This window comes from Choloepus didactylus, chromosome 20, assembly GCF_015220235.1.
Source record: "Choloepus didactylus isolate mChoDid1 chromosome 20, mChoDid1.pri, whole genome shotgun sequence".
Lineage (NCBI taxonomy): Eukaryota > Metazoa > Chordata > Mammalia > Pilosa > Megalonychidae > Choloepus > Choloepus didactylus.
The window spans coordinates 36,908,127-36,935,862 of record NC_051326.1 but is presented as its reverse complement, the minus strand read 5'-3'; the positions used below and the strand labels follow the sequence as shown (position 1 = coordinate 36,935,862).

The following is a 27,736-nucleotide window of genomic DNA, read 5'->3' as shown; positions in this document are numbered from 1 at the left end:
AGACCTTTATTTTCACATGATTGTCCTAGTTTCACGTGGCTACAGCTAATGAAATATAACCAAATACTTCTTTACAATTCTTGATTCCAGAATTGCTCAAAATAACAAATACATTGCCTTAAAGAGTTAACAAGTAACTTTTTCTAAAGCCCACTTGTGCACCAAGGAAGCTCCTTGGTCTCCCTTTTTTCCCACCCTTCTCTTTGATCTTGGTGTCTCTATCCAATGGGAAAGGATCCAGGCAGGTGGCTGAATCAGAGCACTACTCTTATGCTACTCTAGCCTCATCCCAAGATCCCTCCAGGGTAAAAAAAAGAAAGAAAATTTCCTGTTTCCCAAAATGGAGGGCCTTAAAACCAAAGTTTCAAAACAAACAAACAAACAAAAGACAAAACAAAAAACAAGCAAAACAATGTTGGGAGCATAGCTATTTTACATATGCTTTCATTTTCATTGCCCCATTGTAGTTCTAAAAGATTTTTCCTTTAACCATCATCATGATTTTTCTCATCATTCAGAATGGTAGAATTAGATAGGAAAAATTAACCAAACTAAAGAAAAGAAAAAAAAGAAAAGAAAAAGCTAACCCTATGAAAAATATGCCTGAGACGTAATTCCAAGAGATGAATATCAACAATACCAACATCCCCCTTACCCACCTTCCCCATTATTCCTGTATCCAGCCCAAGTCCCTGCCCACACCCTCCCTTCTAGATCCTCAGGCATCACAGTTCTCTAAAGGGGAAGGTTCCAGGAAGAAGGGTCCCAAGTGCCTTAGGAAAGCTGGACCTGCTCTGGCTCCTCAGCTGGCACTCTGGGCTGGCACTGTGGGCACCACCAGGTGAGCCTCTGCAAACCACCTGGAGGCCCAAAGGCCTCCTTCCTGACCTGGTGCCCAGCAGGGCACTGCTCTTTCTGGTAGATCTGAGTGTGCTGCTGTTTGCCCTGGAATTTTCCCTGAAGCCAGTCTGTACTGAACTCAACCACGTGAGCCACAAGGGACTCAAGACTTGAAGGACTTAAGAGTGAACCAAGAGAAAGCGGGTGGATTCCAGCTCTGTACAAGGCTTCATTCTTAATGATGTTCCCTGAAATAAAGAAAGGAGGAGATAAGAGAAGGAAAGGACACATACCATAATGAAACTAGTCAAAAAAGTTAATAAAGCACACTGAAGTTTGTATGATGCCAGCAGAGATGTCTATCAGGAAGAGCCTGGAGCCAGCTCTGCCACTTACTAGGGGACCTCAGGCAAGTCATTTAATCTCTGAGTCAGTTTCTGGCTGTAAAATAGGTTTGATAACACTTACCTTTAAGGTTGGTGTAAAGATGAAATTAAATAAAACTCATGGATCATGTTATTGCAAAGAGGCTATAAAAAAGGGCTCTGGAATCTCTGACTGTCCGGATTTAAATTCTAGCTCAACCAGATCCTAGCTATGAAATGCTGACAAGTTCCTTAGCCTCTTTAAGCTTCAGGGAGAGTTTATCTGGTTCTTATGAGCAAGAAATGAGAAGTCATAAAGAATGCTGAGCACAGTGGCTGGTATATCGAGAGCACTCAATAAATATTAGCTGTTGTTATTATTTAAGGTATCAAGCATAATGCCTAAAATATAACAGGTGTTTAGGATATTTATTTTATTATTTTCTGTTCCTTCTCATTTTCTATGAATCCAAACTTGACCCTTACTACCAGAATCAATCACTCTCTTCAGAATGTTCTGATCCTTTTTAACTTCTCTGCATTTATCACAATCTATCTCAGATTACAGTTAACTGAATACATATCTGCTATACCATTAACAATGACCTCCTTAAAGAGAGAAGGCAAACTCGACAGCCACACTTCTGTAGAGGCAAGAGTTCAGCACCTTTGGAGTCAGTAGGTGAATGAAATTACAACTCTTTCCAAGAATTTCATAATCACACTTCTGGTTATACACAAAATTTATCTCTAAAGTTCATTGACAGACCACTTGGATTCATATTTCCTCTGGTTTCCTCATCTGAATAAAAGGGAACTTAATAAGAAACTATCCCTAGAAGAGCAGTAAGGTTAAGACCAGGTACCTGGCACATTAGATTCACTTGATAAATGCTCTTGTTGTTACGTATTGTGTGATTTTTTTTCAAATTAAATTCAGTTTTATTGAGATATATTCATACACCATACAATCATCTATGGTGTATAATCAGCTGTTCACAGAACCATCATATAGTTATGCATTCATCACCCCAATCTATTTTTGAACATTTTCCTTACACCAGAAAGAATCAGAATAAGAATAAAAAATAAAAGTAAAAAAGAACACCCAAATCAACCACCCATCCCACCTTATTTTTCATTTAGTTTTTGTCCCCGTTTTTCTACTCATCCATCCATATGCTGGATGAAGGGAGTGTGGGCCACAAGGCTTTCACCATCACACTGGTGTGACCTTTTGCTATATGTACCCAAAAAGCCAGTTCTAGAAGCCTCTTTCCTTGTCAGGGCACAGAGGCTCCCACAGTCCTAAATTGAGAGCACAAGGCCAGTGTGTAGCGAAACACAGGCCTCCCCACCCCCTCAAGAGCTGCGCCTGCAGGAGGCAAAATCATGCTTTGGATAGAGGTGACTGTGACCACCAAGGCAGCTAATTGCTTCAGCAGTCAATTATGGTTCCACTTATCCCCCTGCAGCAGCCAATAAGAACTGTACATTCTGGTGGTCAGGCTAATTAGCCTTTATGTTTTTCAAATTGTTCAACTCTTCTCACTTCTCCGAGGCAGTCACTGCTCAGAACATTTGAACAGAGGGAAGGGACCAGTTCCTTTACTCGTGTCCTCATGTCTTATTAGACCCTGATGTAGACCTTACACACCCCTGTACTTTGACCAGCAAGAAACTCTATCTGCCAAAGAGCGATATCTATTAGCATATGTACTACTCTCCATTAGCCAGTTTCGCTACTTTCAGGTCCTGGTAGATCCTGGCCTACCAGGATCAAGCACCTCCAATGTGCCAGGCACTGGGCCAGGCAGTGGAGGATACAAGGATGCATGAGAAATGACCTCTGGCCTTTAGGAAGTCACATGCTACTGCAGCAGTTGGGGAGGTTTACAACTCTAGATAATTAGGGTATGAGTTCTGAAACCAGGAGTGAAGTTAGAATTTACCTAATCTAACTCCCTTGGTTTAGAAACAAGGGAAATAAAGCTAAAGAAATTAAGTGATCTCCTCAAGACCTAATAGTGCTGGCACAGTTGGAGCTGGACCTCAGGTCTTGTGACTCCCAGACAACTGCCTTTTCTGTTAACCATCTCTGTGGGGCTTATCACTTTCTCATCAGTCATACCTAAACCTGAGAAGTATCTTTGGTCCAGTAATGTGTAGCAGACAGGCTGAGCCTGGCCCAGAGCTTGCAAGGCCTGTCCTCGATGGAACTTTTCAGACAAGATGTCAGAGGTGGGTTTGACCACTGGGTAAGAGCTCCAAGACATCTGACAATTATAAAATGCCAGGAAGCCACCGCCACCAAAGTACAAGACCAACCTGGAAAAAAAGAAAAAATCGTTAAGTACATACAGCTTCCACAGTTTAGTCAGGATTAACGTGGAGAAGCTAAGGTTCCAAAAGAGAAAAGAGACAGCTTTACCAGCATCATAAAAATCTCGGGGCTAAATGAAGTGATTAAAAAAAAAATGTATATATATATACACACACAAACATATACATATATACACACACATATGACCCCACCCATTTTCCTGATTATAGGAATATATGTTCACAGAAGTAAATTTGGAAAATATAGAAAAGTATAGCATTCAGGAGGTGCAGGTATGGCTACCTAAACAAGAAAACAAGTTTCCATTAGGAAGGAGAAAGAGAAATGGTGCAAAAGTCCAGCAGTGCAATACCTGGGAGAGGGAGAAGGTCTGTCTCCTGGGAGGCAGAGGGGGCATTCAAAGCCCTGTAAACAGGGACCTCCTAAGCAACTAGCAAGTACAAGGCCAGGACAAGACATAGGCCTAGAAAAGAGAGGGAGAACCCCCCTACACTTGGCTTTTGCCTTAGGGGGACCTTTCTGAGGGGAGGGCTGGCATTCAAGAGAATCCCTGGCATATCACTAGCTCAAGAAACAGACATCTCAGGGAATACATCCCAGCATTAACATTTAAAAACATTAAAATGTACAGTGTGCAACAAATGAGTACAAGACAAAGAAACAGGAAGAGAGGACTCATCTAAAGGAAGAAGATAAAAACCCAGAAACACCAACAAAGGCAACCAGACTGCTGACATACCAAAGACTTAAAAAAATAATAATTTTCAATACACTAACGGAAATGAAGGAAAATACAGAGAAAGAACTAAAAGATGTCCAGAAAATAATGAATGAATATGACAATCTCAATAAAGAGAAATTTTAAAAAGGAACCAAACAGAACTACTCGAGTTGAAGACCACAATAGCTCAAATGAAAAATTCAAAGGAGGGTTTCAACAGCAGATTAGAGCTGGCAGAAGAAAGAATCAGCAAACTCGAAGACAAGACAATTGAAGTGAGTCAGGTTGAAGAGCGGAAAGAAAAAAGAATTATAAAAAGCAAAAATAGCCTAAGTGAGCTCTGAAACACCAAGCGTACCAATATATGCATTATTAGAGCCCCATAAGAAGAAGAAAAAGAGAAAGGGGTCTAAGGAATAATCAAAGAAATAATGACAAAACTTCCCAAACTTAGCAGAAGGCATGAATATACACATCCAAGAAGCCAAGAGAAAACCAAACAGGATAAACTTGACAAAAAATACACCAATCAAACTGTCGAACACAAAGGACAAAAAGAGAGTTCTGAATGCTGCAAGAGAAAAGCAATGTGTTATGTACAAGGAAGTCCCAATTAGAGTAAGTACCAATTTCTCATCAGGAACCATGGAAGCAAGAAGGCAGGGGTTGAAATACTTAAAGTGCTGAAAGAAAACAACTGCCGTCCAAGAATCTTATATCCAGCGAGACTTTCTTTCAAAAATGAGGGAGCCATTGAGACATTCCCAGATAAACAAAAGCTGAGGAAGCTCATCACCACGAGCCCTGCCCTACAAGCAGTGTTAAAGGAAATTCTTCAGACTGAAAGGAAAGGACACTAGACAGTGGTTCAAAGCAGCATAAGGAAATAAAGATCTATGATAAAGACAATCATTTGTGTGATTGTAAATGCCAGTATTACTGTGTTGTATTGTTTGAGATGTAACTCCACTTCTTACTTACAGGTGCTAAGATGAAAATGCATAAAAAGAAATGATAAATCTATAGTTTGGACATACAAGGTTCAAATATATCATCTGTAACAAGTACAAAAAAAGATGGGGATGGAAGGGTATAGAAATAGTGCATGTGTATGATACTGAAGTCAAGTTGCTATCAAATCAAATATGATTGTCCAGTCAAAAGGCAGGAATTGGCAGAATGGATAAGAAAGCATACCCAACCATATGCTTTCTACAAGAGACTCACCTTAAATTCAAAAACGTAGTCGGCTGAAAGTGGAAGGATGGAAAAAACATACCATGCAAGTAGTTAGCAAAAGAGAGCTGGGGTAACTATACTAATATCAGATAAGCTAGACTATAAGCCAAAACTGTTACTATGGACAAAGAAGGTCACTATGTACTGATAAATGAGTCAATTCAAAAAGAAGACAAAACAATTAGAAATACTGGCACCTAAAAGCAGAGTCCCAAATTATATGAAGCAAATACTGACAGACTTGAAGGGAGAAATTGATGACTGTACATTAATAGTAAGAGACTTTAATACATCAGTTTCAATAAAGGATAGAACATTCAGACAGAAGATCATCAAAGAAATATAAGATTTTAATGATATTCCACACCAAGTAGATCTGACATACACACACACACACACACACACACATGGAACACTTTACTCAATGACAACAGAATACACATTGTCCGCAAGTGTACAGGATCCTTCTCCATGACTGACCATATCTTAGGTCACAAAACAAGTCTCAATAAATTAAAAAATATTGAAATCGAACCATGTATCTTCTCTGACAACAATGGAATGAAGCTAGAAATCAATAACAGAAGGAGAAATAGAAAATTCACACATATGGAGAAATTAAGCAACATAATTATACCTATATAACAACCAATGGATTAAAGAGGAAATCATAAGGGAAATTAGGAAATATCTTGAGGCCAATGAAAATGAAAGCAGAATTCAAGATAAAAAGCAAAGGTTACTCTGTTGTTTGATAATGAACTGCAATCTACCAAAGGCCTATGAGAATCATGGACCTTTTTGCACTGGACAATAAGTGCAACAAAAATACATAAAACAAAAACACAAATACAAGGAGAAACTTCATAAGACCACAGCTAAGCTGGGGGGCTTCAACATACCTCTTGCTGAGTTTGACTTATTCAGTAAACAAAAAGTAGGCAAGGATAGAGAGAATTTGGTTGTTAAAGCAAAAACCTGTACTTAACATGTACAGAATGTTTTACACTTAATGAATATACAACCTTCATTTATGTATATAAAATATAAGCAAATTTTAATAGATGCCAAATTAGAAAATTTATAGGCTGCATTCTACAACTATAATCCAATAAAATTTTTAAAATGACAAAACATTACACCAAACTTTGAAACATTTAGTAATTAGTAATTACTCTTCCATATAAAAAGTATATAAAATTAAAATTTTTATAAAATACTAATAACGTAGATAAAACTTTGGCAAGTATTTTAACGGGAAGAAGGGAAGAAAGCAAAATACAAAACATTAAGAATAAGAAAGGAAATCTACTTGGCAAGAAGAGATTAAAAACATAAGGGAATGAAAATAAAAAAGATAAGAGAATGAAACATGTTAATCAAATGACAATTGTGGCAACCTGCGGCCTATGCAGAACAGGCCTACAGATCTTTGGTGCACAGCAGTCTGCATGACCTAGGCAGCTACCTATTGTCTTTCTAAGCCAGTAAAGAGAAAAAGGGTAAATTGACCTTTTTTAAAAGGTAACTTGATGCAAGCAGGCAGGAAGTGAGAGGCTCTTAGTCTCACAAAAAGAGCAAAATGTAATTGTTCAAGTGCTATTCTAGTCCTTCCTGCACCACCCCCCAGGTCAAAGTAACCTGTTCCTGCATCTATGCTCCCCCCCACCCTTAGGAGGGCCTTTGTCTTAAACCCTTACAAAAGGCTGTCTGCCCTTTTTTGCATTGCTTGGTCGTCTTTCCTGCGAATGTGATGCCTGTCTGGCCCGAGAGAGCCGTCATGATCTCTCCACGACTTCTCACCCTGTAAGTAAGCCCGGAATAAAGGTTTATGTATCAGAAAATGCTTGTTGTCTTCTTTGGCCTCTGGACTGGCATGGCCCTCTTGGGCTGCGACAACAATAAATCTGGAAGCCTAAAAATGAGCCTGTTTGGTCTAAGGGCATTGCAATTCTCCTAGTTAGTGATTAAGCTAGCGTAGCTAGCTTAAGGCAATGAAAGCATTTGCTGGGGGTTTCTGAAAAAGCTCTTCCTTGCTCATCTGAACTTTCAGAAGTGAACTTCTCTCTTCCACTGCTTCTTTTCTTACATGGATATACGGCCTGAAATGGCAGTAACCATCCTGCTGCTGGTCCAACATATGAGAAAGTGCAAGGCCAAGAGAATTACAGAAAAATGAAGCCAGACCTTGGAACTGAGGCAACTTCAAATTAGGAGAGCCAAAAAGTCTCCTCACTGTTTGAGCCACTTTGAGCTTTATTTATAGCCCAAAGCATCCTACTATCCCTACTTCATAATATATAATGACTATGTTCTAAATGTAAAAAAAATGAAATCATAAAACTTTAGAAAGTAGAAAAGTATTTGTGTGTCTTTGGGTACAAGGGGTCTTCTTTGGGAAAGAGAAACCTAAAAGCCATCAAGACTACACAAAATTTAAAATCCTTAATGGCAAAGGACATCATAAAGTCAAAGGGCATACGATAGACTCGAAACAATACTGGCAGCAAGTACTACAAGGATTAAAATTTGTAATATCCAAAAACACTTGCAAATTGATAAAAAGTTGACACCTCAAAGCCAGTGAGAATTCAGGTAAGCTACCACTTTTTTAAGGCAAGAAAAATGTTTATTCTCCTTGGCCAGCAATAACTCTTCTGGGAATCTACACTAAGGACATAATCTTAAATATAGATAAGTTTTATGTACAACATTAATAGATGAAAAACCAAAAAAATTCTGTCTGTCAATTTAAAGTGCACCTCTAGTCAGGACATATAGTGTTCTTTGAAACCCTCGCACACTCAAGTTTCACCTTTGTTGGGAAAGTTCTCCGCTTCTCTAAGCCAATACAGGATTTTATCATTCCTCTCTTGGGGTACAGATCACAGTCTGCTTATGGGCATGTTTTCTCCCAGGCAGCACCTCCTCTATAGCAGGGTTATATCCGTCTGGGTACGCTCCCGCAGCCTAGCCCCAAACCCCACCATGATGGGTGCCTAACAAACGTTGGCTACTAAAACTTGCAAAGACCCTCACAGTCTTGCAGCCCACTCAACCATGCCATTACCTCGGAGCAGGATCCCTCCAGTCACCCCTCTTGTTTGCCTTCTTGGCTCTGGAGAACTCGTTCATCCAAATGCTGCCAAACAAACCGAACCTGACCTGTAGCCACCTCTCAGCATTTCCGGCAGGGGTATCTCCTCCCCCCAAACTCGGCACTATCTTCTCCATTGGTAACAACAAGCTCCATGGCCCTCGAGGACTGGTCAGAGATCTGTCCACTGGGCTCCAAGGTGCATGTCTGGGCCCCAGTCTCTTCTTTCCTCACTCCTTTTTGCAGAGGCTGCAATAAGGGGGTATTTCCAGAGGGCCCCATTTCTTCATCTGGATCAAATCTAAGGAATAATTTCTTTCCATGGACCTAGAAATAAAACGAACATAGATCTAAGCTTTACAGACCAAGAAAGGCAAAGACTAGAAGAGGTTTATCCAGACGTTTAGCCTAATGCTAAATATGGAGTCAATGTTTAAATTGTACAGAGTTTCTATTACTGAAATAAAATTTTTTTAAAAAAATCCATAGAACTATACAACACAGTGAACCCTAAAGTAAACCATGGACTACAGTTAACAGTACAACTATAAAAATATTCTTTCATCAACTGCAACAAACGCAATTGCAATTGCAAACGCAAACTAATTCAAAGTATTAAAAATAGGGTGGAATATGGGAACTCTGTATTTTATGCATGATTTTTCTGTAAACCACAATTTCTCTAATAAAATATTTTAAAAATAAGGAAGAAAAGAAAAGAAAACTTTGGAAGCAAGAAGGCAGTGGAATGACTTATTCAAAGTGCAAAAAGAAAAAAACTGCCAACCAAGAAACCTGTATATAGCAACAGTCTTTCAAAATGAAGGAGAGATTAAAACATTCCCAGATAAACAAAAGCTGAGAGAATTTGTCATCACTAGACTAGCCCTACAAGAAATGCTAAAATGAGTCCTGCGTGTAGAAAGGAAAGTACACTGGACAATAGACTGAAGTTGCATGAAAAGTAAAAATCTGTGGTGAAGGTAACGTCATGGGTAAATATTATAAAGGCCAGTACCACTGTATTTCTGGTTTGTAAATCCACTTTTTCTTCCTACAGGATCTAAAATGCAAATGCATAAAAAGTAATGATTAAGCAATGGCTTTGGACTTACAAGGAATCAATATATACCTTGCAACAAGAACTACAAAATGGTGGGGGAACAGAGGCAAATAGGAACATTGTTTGGGTATGCCAATGAAGTTAAGTTGATATCCAATCAAACAAGATTGTTATAGATTCAGTATGCTAAATTTATTTTCCTTTTTTTTTTTTTAGTATGTTAAATTTAAACCCCATAATACCCACAAGAAAATACTGGAAGACTATGCACAGAGGGAAATGAGAAAAGATTCCAGAGGATTCACTACAAAAGAAAAATTAAATACAAAATAGAGAGTAATACAAAAAGTGAGGGATAAAAAGGTTATAAGACTTACAAAAAACAAAGACCAGGAATAAGTCCTGCATTATCAGTAAAGAGACTGAATCAGTAATGAAAAGCCTCCCAGCGAAGAAAAGTCCAGGACCAGATGGCTTTACTGGTGAATTTTAACAAACATTCAAAGAATAACTAACACTAATCCTCCTCCAACTCTTCCAAAAAAAATGAAAAGGAGGGAATACTTCCTAACTCACTCTAAGAGGCCAGCATCACCCTAATGCCAAATTCAGATAAAGATATCAAAAGAAAATTACAGACCAATATCCCTTTAAATATAAGATGTGAAATTTGTCAACAAATTACTAGCACATAGAATACAATAGCACATTAAAAGGATTATACACCATGATCAAGTGGGATTTATCCCAAGATGCAAGAGTGGTTCAACGTAAGAAAAAATGATCAATGTAATACACCATAAAAATAGAATGAAGGGAGGAAAAGAACACATCAAAGACCTTAATAAATGGAAAGACATTCCGTGTTCATGGATTAGAAGACTAAATATCATTAAGATATCAATTCTACCCAAATTGAATTACAGACTCAAATACAATCCCAAGCAAACTTCCAAAGCCTACTTTGCAGAAATGGAAAAGCCAATTAACAAATTTATTTGGAAGGATAAGAGGCCCTGAATAGCCAAAAGCATCTTGAGAAACAAAGAACAAAGCTGGAGAACTCAAACTTTCTGACTTTAAAGCTTATTATAAAACTACAGTTGTTAAAACAGCATGGTAAGGCAGAAAGATAAGCTATATTGACCAATGGAATTGAATTGAGAGTTCAGAAATAGACCCTCACATCTATGGTCAATTGATTTTTTTAATAGTTTTATTTAGATATAGTTACATGCCCTACAATCATCCACAAGTGTACAATCAATTATTCACAGCACTATCATATAGTTGTACATTAATCACCAGAATCAATGTTTTTTAATAATTCAATTTTATTGAGATATATACACATACCATACAGTCATACAGAGCATACAATCAATAGTTCACAGTACCACCAAATAGTTGTGCGTTCATCACCTAAATCAATTTTTGAACATTTTCATTACCACACACACAAAAGTAATAAGGATAAAATTAAAGTGAAAAAGAACAATTAAGGTAAAAAAGATCACTGGGTGCTTTTTTTTTTTTTTTTGCCCCCTTTTTTCTACTCATCCATCCATACACTGGACAAAGGGGAGTGTGATCCACATGGCTTTCCCAATCACATTGTCACCCTTCATAAGCTACATTTTTACACAATCGTCTTCAAGCAAAATCAATTTTTGAGTATTTTCCTTATTCCAAAAGGAATAATAATAAAAGTAAAAAAGAACACCTAAAACATTCCATCCCTCCCCCATCCCACCCCATTCTTCATTTTGTTTTTGTCCCCATCTGTCCATACACTGGATAAAGGGAGTGGGAGCCACAAGGGTTACACAATCACAGACTCACATCATGTAAGCTACATAGCTATGCAATTGTCTTCAAGAATCAAGGCTACTGGGTTGAAGTTCAACAATTTCAGGTGTTTCCTTCTAGCTATTCCAATACAACTAGAAACTAAAGAGGGATATCTATACAGCACATAAGAATGCTCTCCAGAGTGACCTCTCAACTCCATTTGAAATCTCTCAGCCACTGAAACTTTATTTTGCTGCATTTCTCTTCCCCTTTTCGGTCAAGAAAATTTTCTCAGTCCCACGAAGTCAGGTCCAGGCTCATACCCCGGAGCCATGCCCCACGCCGCCAGAGAGATTTCCATCCCTGGGAGTCATGTCCTACATAGTGGGGAGGGCAGTGAGTTCACCTGCCATGTGGGCTTACAGAGAGAGACAGAGAGAGAGATAGAGAGAGAGAGAGCCACATCTGAGCAACAAAAAGGTTCTCTGGGGGTGAGTCTTAGGCACAAATATAAGTAGGCTTAGTAGACTCTCCTTTACAGTAACAAGCTTCGTAAGGGCAAGCCCCAATATCGAGGGTGCATCCTATAAATTGTTAGTCCTCAAAGTTTGTGAGAGTATCAGTAATAACCTGGGTGGGGAAGTCCAACATTTCTGCCTTTTCCCCCAGGTCCTGAGAAAGGCCCTGCAAATATATTTTTATTCTTTTCCGAAATTACTTTGGGATGTATTGGGATTTCCCACTAAACTGTACAAACCTACCAGATCTCACTTCCTATTCATAGTTCCATGTAATTATAGGGTTTGAATAACCTGACTGCACAAGTTAAATTACTTAGTGTACTGCAGAAAATATGGCCAATTGATTTTTGACAAGGCTGCCAAGTCCACTCAACTGGGACAGAATAGTCTCTTCAACAAATGGTGCTGGAAAGAACTGGACATCCATATTCAAAAGAATGAAAGAGAACCCCTATCTCACACTGTGTACAAAAATTAATTCAAAATAGGTTAAAGACCTAAATATAAGAACTAGCATCATAAAACTAGAAGAAAATGTAGGGAAGCATCTTGAAGATTTTGTGGTAGGCAAAGGTTTCTTAGACTTTATACTCAAAGCACAGGGAATGGACGAAAAAATAGATAGGTGGGAATTACTCAAAATTAAAAACTTTTCTGCTATAAAGGACTTTCTCAAGAAAGTAAAAAGGCAGCCTACTTAATGGGAAAAAATATTTGGAAACCATATATATGATAAGAATTTAATATCCAGAATATATAAAGAAATTCTACAACTCAAACAATAAAAAGACAAACAACCCAATTAAAAAATGGGCAAAAGGCTCACAAGACATTTTTCCAAAGAGGAAAAACAAATGGCTAAAAAGCACATGACAAGACGCTCAACATCACTGGCTATTAGGGAAATGCAAATCAAAACCACAGTGAGCTATCATTTCACACCTATTAGAATGGCCACTATTAAAAAAACAGAAAACAACAAGTGTTGGAGAGGATGCGGAGAAACAGGAACACTCGTTCACTGCTGGTGGGAATGTAAAATGGTGCAGCCACTGTGGGAGATGGTTTAATGATTCCTCAGGAAGCTAAGTATAGAATTGCAATATGATCCAGAAAACCCACTACTAGGTTTATACCCAGAAGAACTGAAAGCAGGGGCGTGAACAGAAATTTGCACACCGTTGTTCATAGAGGCATTATTCACAATTGCCAAAAGATGCAAAGAGCCCATTAATCAATGAATGGATAAAAAAATGTGGTATATAAATACAATGGGATATTATTCAGCTACAAGAAGGAATGAAGTCCTGATGCATGCAGCAATACAGATGCACCTTGAGGACATTATGTTGGATGAAATAAGCCAGATAGAAAAGGACAAATATTGTACAATCTTGCTGATATGATCTAATTATAATATGCAAATTCGTAGAGTTAAAATCTAGAATATAGGATACCAGGAGATGGAATGGGGGTAGAGAATGGGGAGCTGATGCTTAATTTGTGCAGAATTTTTAATCAGGTTGATTGTAAATGTCTGGAAATGGATAGTGGTTGTAGCAGCACATTATTGTAAGTGTAACTAACTGTACTGAATTATATGTGTGATTGTGGTTGAAAGGGGAAGTTTTGGGTTGTGTATGTTACTAGAAGGAAAGTTACAAGACAAAACATGGGATTGTATAACACAGTGAACCCTGTTGTGGACAAAGGCCTTAGGGTAATAAAACAAATATAAGAGTGTTCTTTCATGAACTAGAACAAATGTACATCACCATTTGTGCCAGTTTGAATACACTGTGTCCCCCAAATGCCATTATCTTTGATGTAATCTTGTGTGGGCAGATGTTATCAGTGTTGATTAGATTATAATTCTTTGAGTGTTTCTGTGGAGATGCGCCCCACCCAGCTGTGGGTGATGACTCTGATTGGATAATTTCCAAGGAGGTATTGGCCTGCCCATTGGGTGGGTCTGAATTAAATTACTGGCACACTATATAAGATCAGACAGAAGAAGCAAGCTTGCTACAGCCAAGACGGACACTTTGAAGAAAGTACAGGAGCTGCAGATGAGAGACATTTTGAAGATGGCCAGTGAAAGCAGACTCTTGCTCTGGAGACACTAAGAGAGGACAAATACCCCAAGTGCAACTAAGAGTGACATTTTTGAGGAACTGCAGCCTAGAGAGGAACATCCTGGGAGAAAGCCATTTTGAAACCAGAACTTGGGAGCAGATACCAGCCACAGGCCTTCCCAGCTAACAGAGGTTTTCCGGACACCATTGGCCATCCTCCAGTGAAGGTACCTGATTGTTGATGCGTTACCTTGGACACTTTATGGCTTTAAGACTGTAACTGTGTAACCAAATAAACCCCTTTTATAAAAACCAATCCATCTCTTGTGTTTTGCATTCCGGCAGCATTAGCAAACTAGAACACCATTAAAAGGTGTTAAGAATACAGTGGCATATGGGAAAAAGTACACCTGGTGCAAACTATGGACTATAGTTAACAGTAATATTTTAATATTCTTTCATTGCTTGTAACAAAGGTACCACACCAGTTCAAAATGTGAATAATAAGAGGGTAAAAGTAGTATAGGTTTTTCTTTTTGGTTTTTCTTTTTGGAATAATGAAACTGTTCTAAAATTGTGGTGATAAATACACAACTCTGTGATTATACTGCAAGCCACTAATTGCACACTTTGGATGGACTGTATGGTGTGTAACTCTATCTCAATAAAAGTGCTTAAAAACCCCACATGATCATCTAAATTGTCACACAAAAGGTACTTGACAAAATCTAGTACCTTTTATTGATAAAAACTAAAAAAACTAGGAATAGAAGGGAACTTCCTCAAATGCTAAAAGCATATATGAAAAATCCACAGCTAACATCATACTTAATGGTGGAAGACTGAGAGATTACCTCTAAGATCAGGAACAAGATGAGGATGCCTGCTTTCACCATTGCTATTCAACATTATACTGGAAGCACTATCCAGAGCAGTTAGGCAAGAAAAAGAAATAAAAGGCATCCAAATTCTAAAGGAAGAAATAAAACTATCCCTATTTGCAGATGACATGATCCTATATACAGAAAATCTCGAAGAGTCTACAAGAAAGCTACTAGATCTAACAATGAATTCAATAAAGTGGCAAGTTACCAGATCAACATGCAAAAGTCAGTGGTTTTAAACACCAGTAATAAACAATCTGCAAAGGAAAACAAGAAAGCAATTCCATTTACAATAGCAAATAAAAGAACCAAATATCTAGGAATAAATTTAACCAAGGATGTAAAGAAATAGTACAGAGAAAACATCAACTCATACTGAAAGAAATAAAAGGAGATCTAAACAAATGGAAAGATATTCCCTGTTCAAGGATTGGAAGACTTAGTATCATTTAGATGTAAATACCACCCAGAGCAATCCCTATGAAAATTACACCAGCCTGCTTTGCAGAAATGGAAACGTCAACCATCAAATTCATAGGGAAGGGCAAGGGACCCCAAATAGCCAAAACCATCTTGAAAAAGGAAGAATAAAGTTGAAGGACTCATACTTCCCTATCTCAAAACATCATAAAACTACAGTAATCAAAATAGTGTGCTACTGACACAAAGACAGACATATACAACAATGGAATAAATTGAGAGTTCACAAATAAACCCACACATTTATGGTCAATTGATTTTTGACAAAGGTCTCTTATGTCACATGGCAAGGCACATGGCAGTGTCTGCTGGTCTCTCCCTTCTCCTCCAGGTTTCATTGCTTTCAAGTTCTTGCTTCTGTGGCTTTCTCTCTCTCTCTCTCCCCCCCTGAATTCATCCTGTTTATAAAAGACTCCAGTTAGAGGATTCAGACTCACCCTGGGCCACACTTTAACTAAAGAAACCTAATCAAAAGGTCCTATTTACAATAGGTTTACACCCAAAGGAATGGATTGGCTTTGAAAACATGATTTTCTGGGGTACATACAGTTTCAAACCACCACAGAGTCATCTTCAGTACCCAACATTAGGCAACAGTTTCTTAGACCTTATATCCAAAGCACGAGCAACGAAAGAAGAAATATATAAATGGGGCCTTGTTCTAGTTTGCTAATGCTGTGAGGAATGCAAAACACCAGAGATGGATTGGCTTTTATAAAAAGGGGGTTTATTTGGCTACACAGTTACAGTCTTAAGGCCATAAAGTGTCCAAGGTAACACATCAGTAATCAAGTACCTTCACTGGAGGATGGCAAATGGTGTCCGGAAAACCTCTGTTAGCTGGGAAGGCACGTGGTTGGCGTCTGCTCCAAAGTTCTGGTTTCAAAATGGCTTTCTCCCAGGACATTCCTCTCTAGCAAGCTTGCTTTTCTTCAAAACATCACTCACAGCTGCACTCCATTTCAGTCTCTTTGAGTCAGCACGTTTGTATGGCTCCAATGATCAAGGCCCACCCTGAATGGATGGGGCCACGCCTCCATGGGAGTATCCCACCGAGAGTCACCACCCACAGCTGGGTGGGGCACATCTCCATGCAAACAACCTAATTCAAACGTTCCAACTTAATCCCCACTATTCTGTCTGCCCCACAAGACTGCATCAAAGAATATGGCTTTTTCTGGGGGACATAATACATTCAAACCGGCACAGGCCTCATCAAAATTTAAAACTTTGAGCATCAAAGGATATTATCAAGAAAATCAAAAGACAGCCAACAGACTGGGAGAAAATATTTGGAAACCATATATCTGATAAGGGTTAGGATCCAGAATATATGTAAAATCCTACAACTACTCAATAACAAAAAGACAAACAATTCAATTAAGAAATGGGTGAAGATATGGTCCTGCAACCCTGTTACTGGGTATATACTTGGAAGAACTGAAGAGAGGGACACAAATGGACATTTGCACAGTGGAGTTTATGGTGGCAGTATTCACAATTCGCAGTGGATGGAGGTGGCCTAAGGGTACACTGACTGATGAACAGAATGGCGAACTGTGGTGTATACATACTGTGCCGGTTTGTATACTTTATGTCCCCCAGTAAAGGCCATATTCCTTAATGTAAACTTGTGGGGGCAGATTGATTAATCTTTTTGATTAGGATGTGATCTCTTGATTGGATGTTTCCGTGGAGATGTGACCCCGCCTATTCAGGGTAGATCTTGATTAGTTTACTGGAGTCCTTTAAAGGGAACTTGCACAGAGAGCAGAGATATGAAAACATCCCAGATATGCTAAGCCAAGACCCAGATGCTTGCTGACACTTAGAGATTGTTGGAGATGCTAAGTGAAGACAGAAGTCCAGAGACATTTTGGAGAAAGCCATTTTGAAACACAACCTGGGAGCAAAGAACCAGCAGTCACCAGTCACGTGCCTTCCCAGCTGACAGAGGTGTTCTGGATGCCACAGCCATTCTTCAGTGAAGGTATCATCTTGTTGACGCCTTAGTTTGGACACTCAGAACTGTAAATTTGTAGCCAAATAAACCCCCTTTAAAAAAGCCAATCCATTTCTGGTATTTTGCATAATGGCAGCATTAGCAAACTAAACACATATAACGGAATCTTGAGGTGCTACAAGAAGGAATGAAGTTGTGAGATGAATGGACATTGAGGATAGCATGTTGAGTGAAATAAACCAGAAATGAAAAGACAAACATTATAATGCCTCACTAATATGGTCTAACTATAACGTGCAAATTCTGAGAATTGAGTCTGAGAGCACAGGTTATCAGAGGAAGGCTTATTGTAAAGGTTCCTAGATACTATGCTCTTACAGCAGTTTTATCTATTCCTGAGTGGTAATGGCTATTTCTAACTTCTGAGATGCTGAGCTCTTTGTGTATAACTTGGTCAGTCCCTGGAACTTTGGGTATCTGTGTGACACCTGAGACTCAGAGGCAGAGTCCAGCAGCTAAGAATATCAGCATTATCCCACACAGCAAATATTAAAGATTCTGAAAAAGAGATCAGACTTCAAGTAGAGATATGAACAAAATGGACTTGGTTAGGACTACCGTAAATCAGACTAAAGGATAAAGGACAATATTGATGGTGTTTTAAAACTTCAACTTCTGTGTAAGACCAAAGGAAGTGATGTTTATTTGGTGTAAAATCTGTATTTTTTGTAGCACACTACATAATTTAACTTGTATGGTCAGTTTGTTCAAACATCATAATTACATGGAACTTTTAATAGGGAGTGAAATATGGTTGGTTTGTACAGGTTAGTGTGAAGCCCCGATACATCCCAAAGGAATCTGGGCAGAGAATAAAAATGTATTTGTGAGGAGAGGCGGGGCAAGATGGTGGAGTGGTGAGGTGACAGGTTTTAGTTACTCCTCCAGGGCAGTAGGTAGAAAGCCAGGAACTGCATGGACCAGACACCACAGAGCAATCTGACTTTGGGCATACTTCATACAACACTCATGGACACATGGAACTGCTGAGATCAGCAAAATCTGTAAGTTCTCGCAGCCAGGGGACCCGCGCCCCTCCCTGCCAGGCTCAGTCCCGTGGGAGGAGGGGCCGTCAGTGCTGGGAACAAGGAGGGAGAACTGCAGTGGCGGCTTTTATCGGAAACTCATTCTACTGATCCAAACTCCAATCATAGATAGACTGAGACCAGACACTGGAGAATCTGGGAGCAGCCAGCTGGGCGGAGAGGAGACAGGGATAGCAAAAACAGCAAGAAAAACCCCAAAAATAAAAGCAGAGGCTTTTTGGAGTTCTGGTGAACATAGAAAGGGGAAGGACAGAGCTCAGACAGAGTCAGGCTCATATGCAAATCCAGAAGAAAAACCAATTTCTCTGCCTCCTGGAACTTTCCTTAAAGGCCCTAATTGCTTTGTCTCTTAGCATTTCAATAACCCATTAGATCTGTGAGGAGAGCCTTTTTTTTTTTTTTTTTTAAATCTTTTTCTCTTCCTCTAAAACAATTACTCTAAGAAGCCTGATACCGAAAGCCTCAAAGACTTACAATTGGGCAAGTCAAGACAAGAGCAGAACTAAGACAGCTCTGAGATACAAGGCAATAAGTCCAGTGGCTGAGAAAATTCACTAAACACCACGACTTCCCAAGAAAAGGGGGGTGTCCGCTCACAGCCATCATCCCGGTGGACAGGAAACACTCCTGCTCGTCACCGGCCCCAGAGCCCAGAGATGCCCCAGACAACCCAGTGTGATGGGGAAGTGCTTCCAATAACACACGCACACACCACAAAATCGGGCGTGGAAATTAGCCTTCCCTGCACCCTCAGCTGGTTGTCCCAGAGTTGTTGAAGGTGGAGCAGTGTGAATTAACATGCCCCATTCAGCCATCCTTTCAGCAGACTGGGAGCCTCCCTACACAGCCCAGCAGCCCAGAACCGCCCTGGGGGGACGGCACTCACCTGTGACATAGCACAGTCATCCCTCAACAGAGGACCTGGGGATGCACGGCCTGGAAGAGGGACCCACTCGCAAGTCTCAGGGGCCATACGCCAGTACCAAGGATTTGTGGGTCAGCAGCAGAGACAAACTGGCAGGACTGAACCGAAGGATTAGACTATTGTAGCAGCTTTAAATCTCCAGGAACATGAGGGAGATTTGATTGTTAGAGCCGCCCCTGCTCCCTGACCACCCAGACACACACCCTATATACAGGGCAGGCAACACCAAGTACACACACAAGCTTGGTACACCAATTGGACCCCGCAAGACTCACTCCCCCACTGTCCTAGTTTGCTAATGCTGTGGAATGCAAAACACCAGAGATGGATTGGTTTTTATAAAAAGGGGGTTTATTTAGCTACACAGTTACATTCTTAAGGCCATAAAGTGTCCAAGGTAACACATCAGTAACCGGGTACCTTCACTGGAGGATGGCCAACGGCATCTGGAAAACCTCTGTTAGCTGGGAAGGCACATGGCTGGCGTCTGCTCCAAAGTTCTGGTTTCAAAATGGCTTTCTCCCAGGACATTCCTCTCTAGCAAGCTTGCTCTTCTTCAAAACATCACTCACAGCTGCACTCAGTTTAGTCTCTTTGAGTCAGCATGTTTTATATGGCTCCACTGATCAAGGCCCACCCCCGAATGGGCGGGGCCACACCTCCATGGGAACATCTCATCAAAATTATCATTACCCACAGCTGGGTGGGGCACATTCCAAGCAAATCTCTGCCCCACAAGACCACAAAGATAATGGCATTTGGGGGACACAATACTTTCAAACCGGCACACTCACTCACCACAAAGACAAAGCGGGGAGAACTGGCTTGAGGGGAATAGGTGGCTCGCGGACACCACCTGCTGGTGGTGTACTCCATGAAGCTGTAGATCTGACAAATTAGAGATAAGGATTTTAATCAGTCTACAAATCATGAAAGAACCCTATCAAGTTAAGCAAATGCCAAGAGGCCAAAAACAACAGAAAAATTTAAAGCATATTAAAAAACCAGACGATATGGATTACCGAAGCCCAACCACCCAAATCAAAAGTTCAGAGGAGACACAGTACTTGGAGCAATTAATCAAAGAACTAAAGATGAACAACGAGACCATGGCACAGGATATAAAGGACATGAAGAAGACCCTAGAAGAGCATAAAGAAGAAATTGCAAGGGTAAATAAAACAATAGACGATCTTATGGAAATTAAAGAACTGCTGACCAAATTAAAAAGATTCTGGATACTCACAGTACAAGACCAGAGGAAGCTGAACAACGAATCAGTGACCTGGAAGATGAAAGAACAGAAAATGAAAGAACAAAAAGAAAGAATGAGGAAAAAAATTGAAATGGACCTCAGGGATATGACAGATAATATAAAACATCGAAATATAAGACTCATTGGTGTTCAGAAGGGGAAGAGAAGGGTAAAGGTCCAGGAAGAGTATTCAAAGAAACTGTTGGGGAAAACTTCCTCGACCTTCTACACAATATAAATACACTAAACATAAATGCTCAGCGAACTCCAAATAGAATAAATCCAAATAAACCCACTCTGAGACATATTCTGATCAGACTGTCAAATACGGAAGAGAAGGAGCAAGTTCTGAAAGCAGCAAGAGAAAAACAATTCACCACATACAAAGGAAACAGCATAAGACTAAGTAGTGACTACTCAGCAGCCACCATGGAGGCGAGAAGGCAGTGGCATGACATATTTAAAATTCTGAGTGAGAAAAATTGCCAACCATGAATTCTTTATCCAGCAAAGCTCTCCTTCAAATTTGAGGGAGAGCTTAAATTTTTCACAGACACATGCTGAGAGAATTTGCTAACAAGAGACCCGCTCTACTGGAGATACTAAAGGGAGCTCTACTGACAGAGAAACAAAGAAAGGAGAGAGAGACATGGAGAAAGTTTCAGTACTAAAGAGATTCAGTATGGGTACATTAAAGGATATTAATAGAGAGAGGGAAAAATATATATGACAAACATAAACTAAAGGATAAGATGGCTGATTCAAGAAATGCCTTCATGGTTATAACATTGAATGTAAATGGATTAAACTCCCCAATTAAAAAATATAGATTTGCAGAATGGATCAAAAAAAATGAACCATCAATATGTTGCATACAAGAGACTCATCTTAGACACAGGGACACAGAGAAATTGAAAGTGAAAGGATGGAAAAAATATTTCATGCAAGCTACAGCCAAAAGAAAGCAGGAACAGCAATATTAATCTCAGATAAAATAGACTTTAAATGCAAGGATGTTATGAGAGACAAAGAAGGCCACTACATACTAATAAAAGGGGCAATTCAGCAAGAAGAAATAACAATCGTAAATGTTATGCACCCAATCAAGGTGCCACAAAATACATGAGACAAACACTGGCAAAATTAAAGGAAGCAATTGATGTTTCCACAATAATTGTGGGAGACTTCAACACATCACTCTCTCCTATAGATAGATCAACCATGCAGAAGACCAATAAGGAAACTGAAAACCTAAACAATCTGATAAATGAATTGAATTTAACAGACATATATAGAACATTACATCCCAAATCATCAGGATAAACATTCTTCTCTAGTGCTCATAGAACTTTCAGCAGAATAGATCATATGCGGGGACATAAAACAAGCCTCAACAAATTAAAAAAAACTGAAATTATTCAAAGCACATTCTCCGACCACAATGGAATACAATTAGAAGTCAATAACCATCAGAGATTCAGAAAATTCACAAATACCTGGAAGTTAAACAACACGCTTCTAAACAATCAGTGGGTTAAAGAAGAAATAGCAAGAGAAATTGCTAAATATATAGAGACAAATGAAATGAGAACACAACATACCAAAATCTATGGGTTGCAGCAAAAGTGGTACTGAGGGGGAAATTTATAGCACTAAATGCATATATTAAAAAGGAAGAAAGAGCCAAAATCAAAGAACTAATGGATCAACTGAAGAAGCTAGAAAATGAACAGCAAACCAATCCTAAACCAAGTAGAAGAAAAGAAATACAAGGATTAAAGCAGAAATAAATGACATAGAGAACAAAAAAACAATAGAGAGGATAAATAACACCAAAAGTTTGTTCGTTGAGAAGATCAATAAGATTGACAAGCCCCTAGCTAGACTGACAAAATAAAAAAGAGAGAAGACCCATATAAACAAAATAATGAATGAGAAATGTGATATTACTGCGGATCCTGAAGAAATTAAAAAAATTATAAGAGGATACTATGAACAACTGTATGGCAACAAACTGGACAATGCAGAGGAAATGGACAATTTCCTGGAAACATATGAACAACCTAGACTGACCACAGAAGCTACAGAAGACCTCAACCAACCAATCACAAGCAAAGAGAACCAATCAGTCATCAAAAAACTTCCTACAAATAAAAGCCCAGGGCCAGATGGCTTCACAGGGGAATTCTACCAAACTTTCCAAAAAGAACTGACACCAATCTTACTTAAATTCTTTCAAAACATCGAAGAAAATGGAACACTACCTAACTCATTTTATGAAGCTAACATCAATCTAACACCAAAACCAGGCAAAGATGCTACAAAAAAGGAAAACTACAGGCCAATCTCCCTAATGAATATAGATGCAAAAATTTCCAACAAAATACTTGCAAACCGAATCCAAAGATATATTAAAAAAATCATACATCATAACCAAGTGGGGTTCATTCCAGGCATGCAACGATGGTTCAACATAATAAAATCAATCAATGTATTACAACACATTAACAAATCGAAAAAGAAAAATCAAATGATCATCTCAATAGATGCATGTTGAAAAAGCATTCAACAAAATCCAACATCCCTTTTTGATAAAAACACTTCAAAAGGTAGGAATTGAAGGACACTTCCTCAATATGATAAAGAGCACAAATGAAAAACCCACAGCCAGCATAGTACTTAATGGAGAGAGACTGAAAGCCTTCCTTCTAAGATCAGGAACAAGACAAGGATGCCGCTGTCACCACTGTTATTCAACATTTTGCTGGAAGTGCTAGCCAGGGCAATCCAGCAAGACAAAGAAATAAAAGGCATCCAAATTGGAAAGGAAGAAGTAAAACTGTCATTGTTTGCAGGTGATATGATCTTATATCTGGAAAACCCTGAGAAATCGACGATACAGCTACTAGAGCTAATAAACAAATTTAGCAAAGTAGTGGGATACAAGATTAATGCACATAAGTCAGTAATGTTTCTACATGCTAGAAATGAACAAACGGAAGAGACACTCAAGAAAAAGATATCATTTTCAATAGCAACTAAAAAAATCAAGTACCTAGGAATAAACTTAACCAAAGATGTAAAAGACCTATACAAAGAAAACTACATAACTCTACTAAAAGAAACAGAAGGGGACCTTAAAAGATGGAAAAATATTCCCTGTTCATGGATAGGAAGGCTAAATGTCATTAAGATGTCAATTCTACCCAAACTCATCTACAGATTCAATGCAATCCCAATCAAAATTCCAACAACCTACTTTGCAAACTTGGAAAAGCCAGTAATCAAATTTATTTGGAAAGGGAAGATGCCTCAAATTGCTAAAGACACTCTAAAAACAAAAAACAAAGTGGGAGGACTTACAATCCCTGACTCTGAAGCTTATTATAAAGCCACAGTTGTCAAAACAGCATAGTACTGGCACAAAGATAGACATACTGATCAATGGAATCGAATTGAGAATTCAGAGATAGACCCCCAGATCTATGGCTGACTGATCTTTGATAAGTCCCCCAAAGTCACTAAACTGGGTCATAACAGTCTTTTCAACAAATGGGGCTCAGAGAGTTCGATATCCATACCCAAAAGAATGAAGGAGGACCCCTATCTCACACCCTAGACAAAAATTAACTCAAAATGGATCAAAGATCTCAATATGAAAGACAGTACCATAAAACTCCTAGAAGATCATGTAGGGAAACATCTTCAAGACGTTGTATTAGATGGCCACTTCCTAGACTACACCCAAAGCACAAGCAACATAAGAAAAAATAGATAAAGGGGAACTCCTCAAGCTTAGAAGTTTCTGTACCTCAAACGAATTTGTCAAAACGGTAAAGAGGCAGCCAACTCAATGGGAAAAAATTTTTGGAAACCATGTATCTGACAAAAGACTGATTTCTTGCATATATAAAGAAATCCTACAACTCAATAACGATAGTAGAGACAGTCCAATTATAAAATGGGCAAAAGATATGAAAAGACAGTTCTCTGAAGAGGAAATACAAATGGCCAAGAAACACATGAAAAAATGTTGAGCTTCACTAGCTATTAGAGAAATGCAGACTAAGACCACAATGAGATACTATCTCACACCAATTAGAATGGCTGTCATTAAACAAACAGGAAACTACAAATGCTGGAGTGGATGTCAAGAAATTGGAACTCTTATTCCTTGTTGGTGGGACTGTATAATGGTTCAGCCACTCTGGAAGTCAGTCTGGCAGTTCTTTAGAAAACTAGATATAGAGTTACTCTTCGATCCAGCGATTGCACTTCTCGGTATATACCCGGAAGATTGGAAAGCAGTGACACGAACAGATATCTGCATGCCAATGTTCATAGCAGCATTATTCACAATTGCCAAGAAATGGAAACACCCAAATGTCCTTCAACATATGAGTGGATAAATAAAATGTGATATATACACACGATGGAATACTACACGGCAGTAAGAAGGAACCATGTTGTGAAACACAGGACAACATGGATGAATCTTGAAGACATAATGCTGAGTGAAATAAGCACAAAAAGAGAAATATTATATGCTACCTCTAATGTGAACATTGAAAAATGTAAAACAAATGGTTTATAATGTAGAATGTAGGGGAACTAGTGATAAAGAGCAATTAAGGAAGGGGGAACGATAATCCAATAAGAACAGATAAGCTACCGTGGGTAAATTTAAAGTTCTGGGAATGCCCAGGAATTACTATGAGCTGTTAATTTCTGATGGATATAGCAGGACCAAGTTCACAGAGATGTTGCTATATTCGGTTACTTTCTTGGGGTAGAGTAGGAACATGTTGGAAGTAAAGTAGTTACCTTAGGTTAGTTGTCTTTTTCTTACTCCCTTGTTATGGTCTGTTTGAAATGTTCTTTTATTGTATGTTTTTTTTAATTTTTAATTTTTATTTTTTTAATTTTTTATACAGTTGATTTAAAAAAAGTTACTAAAAAAAAAAAAGGAAAAAATATGCAGAGCCCCCTTGAGGAGCTGGTGGAGAATGCAGGGGTATTGGGCTGCCCCATCTCGATGGTTGCTAATGTGCCCACATACACGGGACTGGTGGTTTGATGGGTTGAGCCCTCTACCACAGGACTTGCCCTTGGGAAGACTGTTGCTGCAAAGGAGAGGCTAGGCCTCCCTATAATTGTGCCTAAGACCCTCCTCCTGAATGCCTCTTTGTTGCTCAGATGTGGCCCTCTCTCTATAGCTAAGCCAACTTGGCAGGTGAAATCACTGCCCTCTCACCTATGTGGGATCAGACACCCAGGGGAGTGAATCTCCCTGGCAATGTGGAATATGACTCCCGGGGAGGAATGTTGACCCGGCATCATGGGATAGAGAACATCTTCTTGACCAAAAGGGGGAAGTGAAAGGAAATGAAATAAGCTTCAGTGGCAGAGAGATTCCAAAAGGAGAGGTCACTCTGGTGGGCACTCTTACGAACAATATAGACAACCCTTTTTAGGTTCCAATGAATTGGGGTAGCTGGTGGTAGATACCTGAAACTATCAAACTACAACCCAGAACCCATGAATCTTGAAGACAATTTTGTAAAAATGTAGCTTATGAGGAATAACAACATGATTAGGAAAGCCATATGGACCACTCTCCCCTTCGTCTAGTTTATGGATGGATGAGTAGAAAAATGAGGGAAGGAAAAAACCAACCAAACAAACAAAGGCACCCAGTGTTCTTTTTTACTTTAATTGCCCTTTTTCACTTTAATTATTATTCTTGTTATTTTTGTGTGTGTGGTAATGAAGGTGTCAGGGATTGATTTTGGTGATGAATGCACAACTATATAATGGTACTGTGAACAATCAAATGTACGATTTGTTTTGTATGACTGTGTGGTATGTGAATATATCTCAATAAAATGAATTTAAAAGAAAAATAAAAAAAAGTAAAACGTTGTGAGATACCATGAAATAAAGAAAAGTATTTGCAAAGCCCCCTTGAGGGACTGTGGGAAAATGTGGAAATATTAAACTTCCCCACATAGGGAATTACTGATATTCTCACAAGCATTGGGGACTACCAGTTTAGTAGGCTGAGCCCTCGATCTCCGGGCTTGCCCTTATGAAGCTTGTTACTGCAAAGGAGAGGGTAAGCCTACTTATAATTGTGCCTAAGAGTCACCCACAGAGAACCTCTTTTGTTCTCAGATGTGGCCTCTCTCTCTAAGCCAACTCTTCAGATAAACTCACTGCCCTCTCCCCTATGTGGGACATGATTCCCAGGGATGTAAATCTCCCTGGCAATGTGGGACATGAGTTGCAGGGATTAGCTTGGCCCTGGCATCGTGGGATTGAGAAGAACTTCTTGGAACAAAAGGGGGAAGAAAAATGAAACAAAATAAAGTTTCAGTGGCTGAGAGATTTCAAATAGAGTTGGGAGGACATTCCAGAGATTATTCTTATGCATTATGTAGATATCCCTTTTTAGTTTTTAGTGTATTGGAATATCTAGAAGCAAATACCTGAAACTGTTGAACTGCAACCCAGTAGCCTGATTCTTAAAGATAACTGTATAACTATATAGGTTACACTACGTGACTGTGTGATTGTGAAAACCTTGTGGCTCCCACTCTCCTTATCCAGTATAAGGACAGATAAGTAGAAAAATGAGGACAAAAAGTAAATGAATAATAGGGAGGAATGTGTGTATGGTATGTTTTGGATGTTCTTTTTTACTTTAATTTTTATGTCTGTGAGTAAGGCTGAAAGAAGTGGGATAGGGGAATGTATGACACCAGAGGTAAAGATAGATGATAAAGACTGTATAACTTGGTAAAAACTGGAGTGGCCAATGACTGTTACTAAATGTACAAATATAAAAATGTTTTTACATGTGGGAGAACAAATGAATGTCAACCATGCAAAGTGCTGAAAAAGGGATGGTATTTGGGAAAAAACATAAAGCAAACTGGAGTCTACGGTCAACAGTAACATTATAATATGCTTCCATCAAATGTAACAAAGGCAATATACCAAAGCTAAATGTGTATGAGAGGAGGATATAAGGGAGAGATATGGGATTCTTGGTAGTGGTGTTGTTT

The 27,736-nt window shown here is 39.0% G+C and overlaps 1 protein-coding gene across 1 annotated transcript in view; it reads right to left on the bottom strand.

Annotated features, from left to right (window-relative positions):
* NEIL2 (nei like DNA glycosylase 2) overlaps nucleotides 1-27,736 on the bottom strand; it is a 34,421-nt gene continuing 6,685 nt past the window's right edge. The window contains 5 exon segments of the mRNA XM_037812889.1: nucleotides 1-1,088; nucleotides 3,337-3,533; nucleotides 8,580-8,710; nucleotides 8,712-8,933; nucleotides 20,661-20,699. Of these exon segments, the coding sequence (XP_037668817.1) occupies nucleotides 775-1,088; nucleotides 3,337-3,533; nucleotides 8,580-8,710; nucleotides 8,712-8,933; nucleotides 20,661-20,699 (903 nt within the window). The 3' untranslated portion in view covers nucleotides 1-774.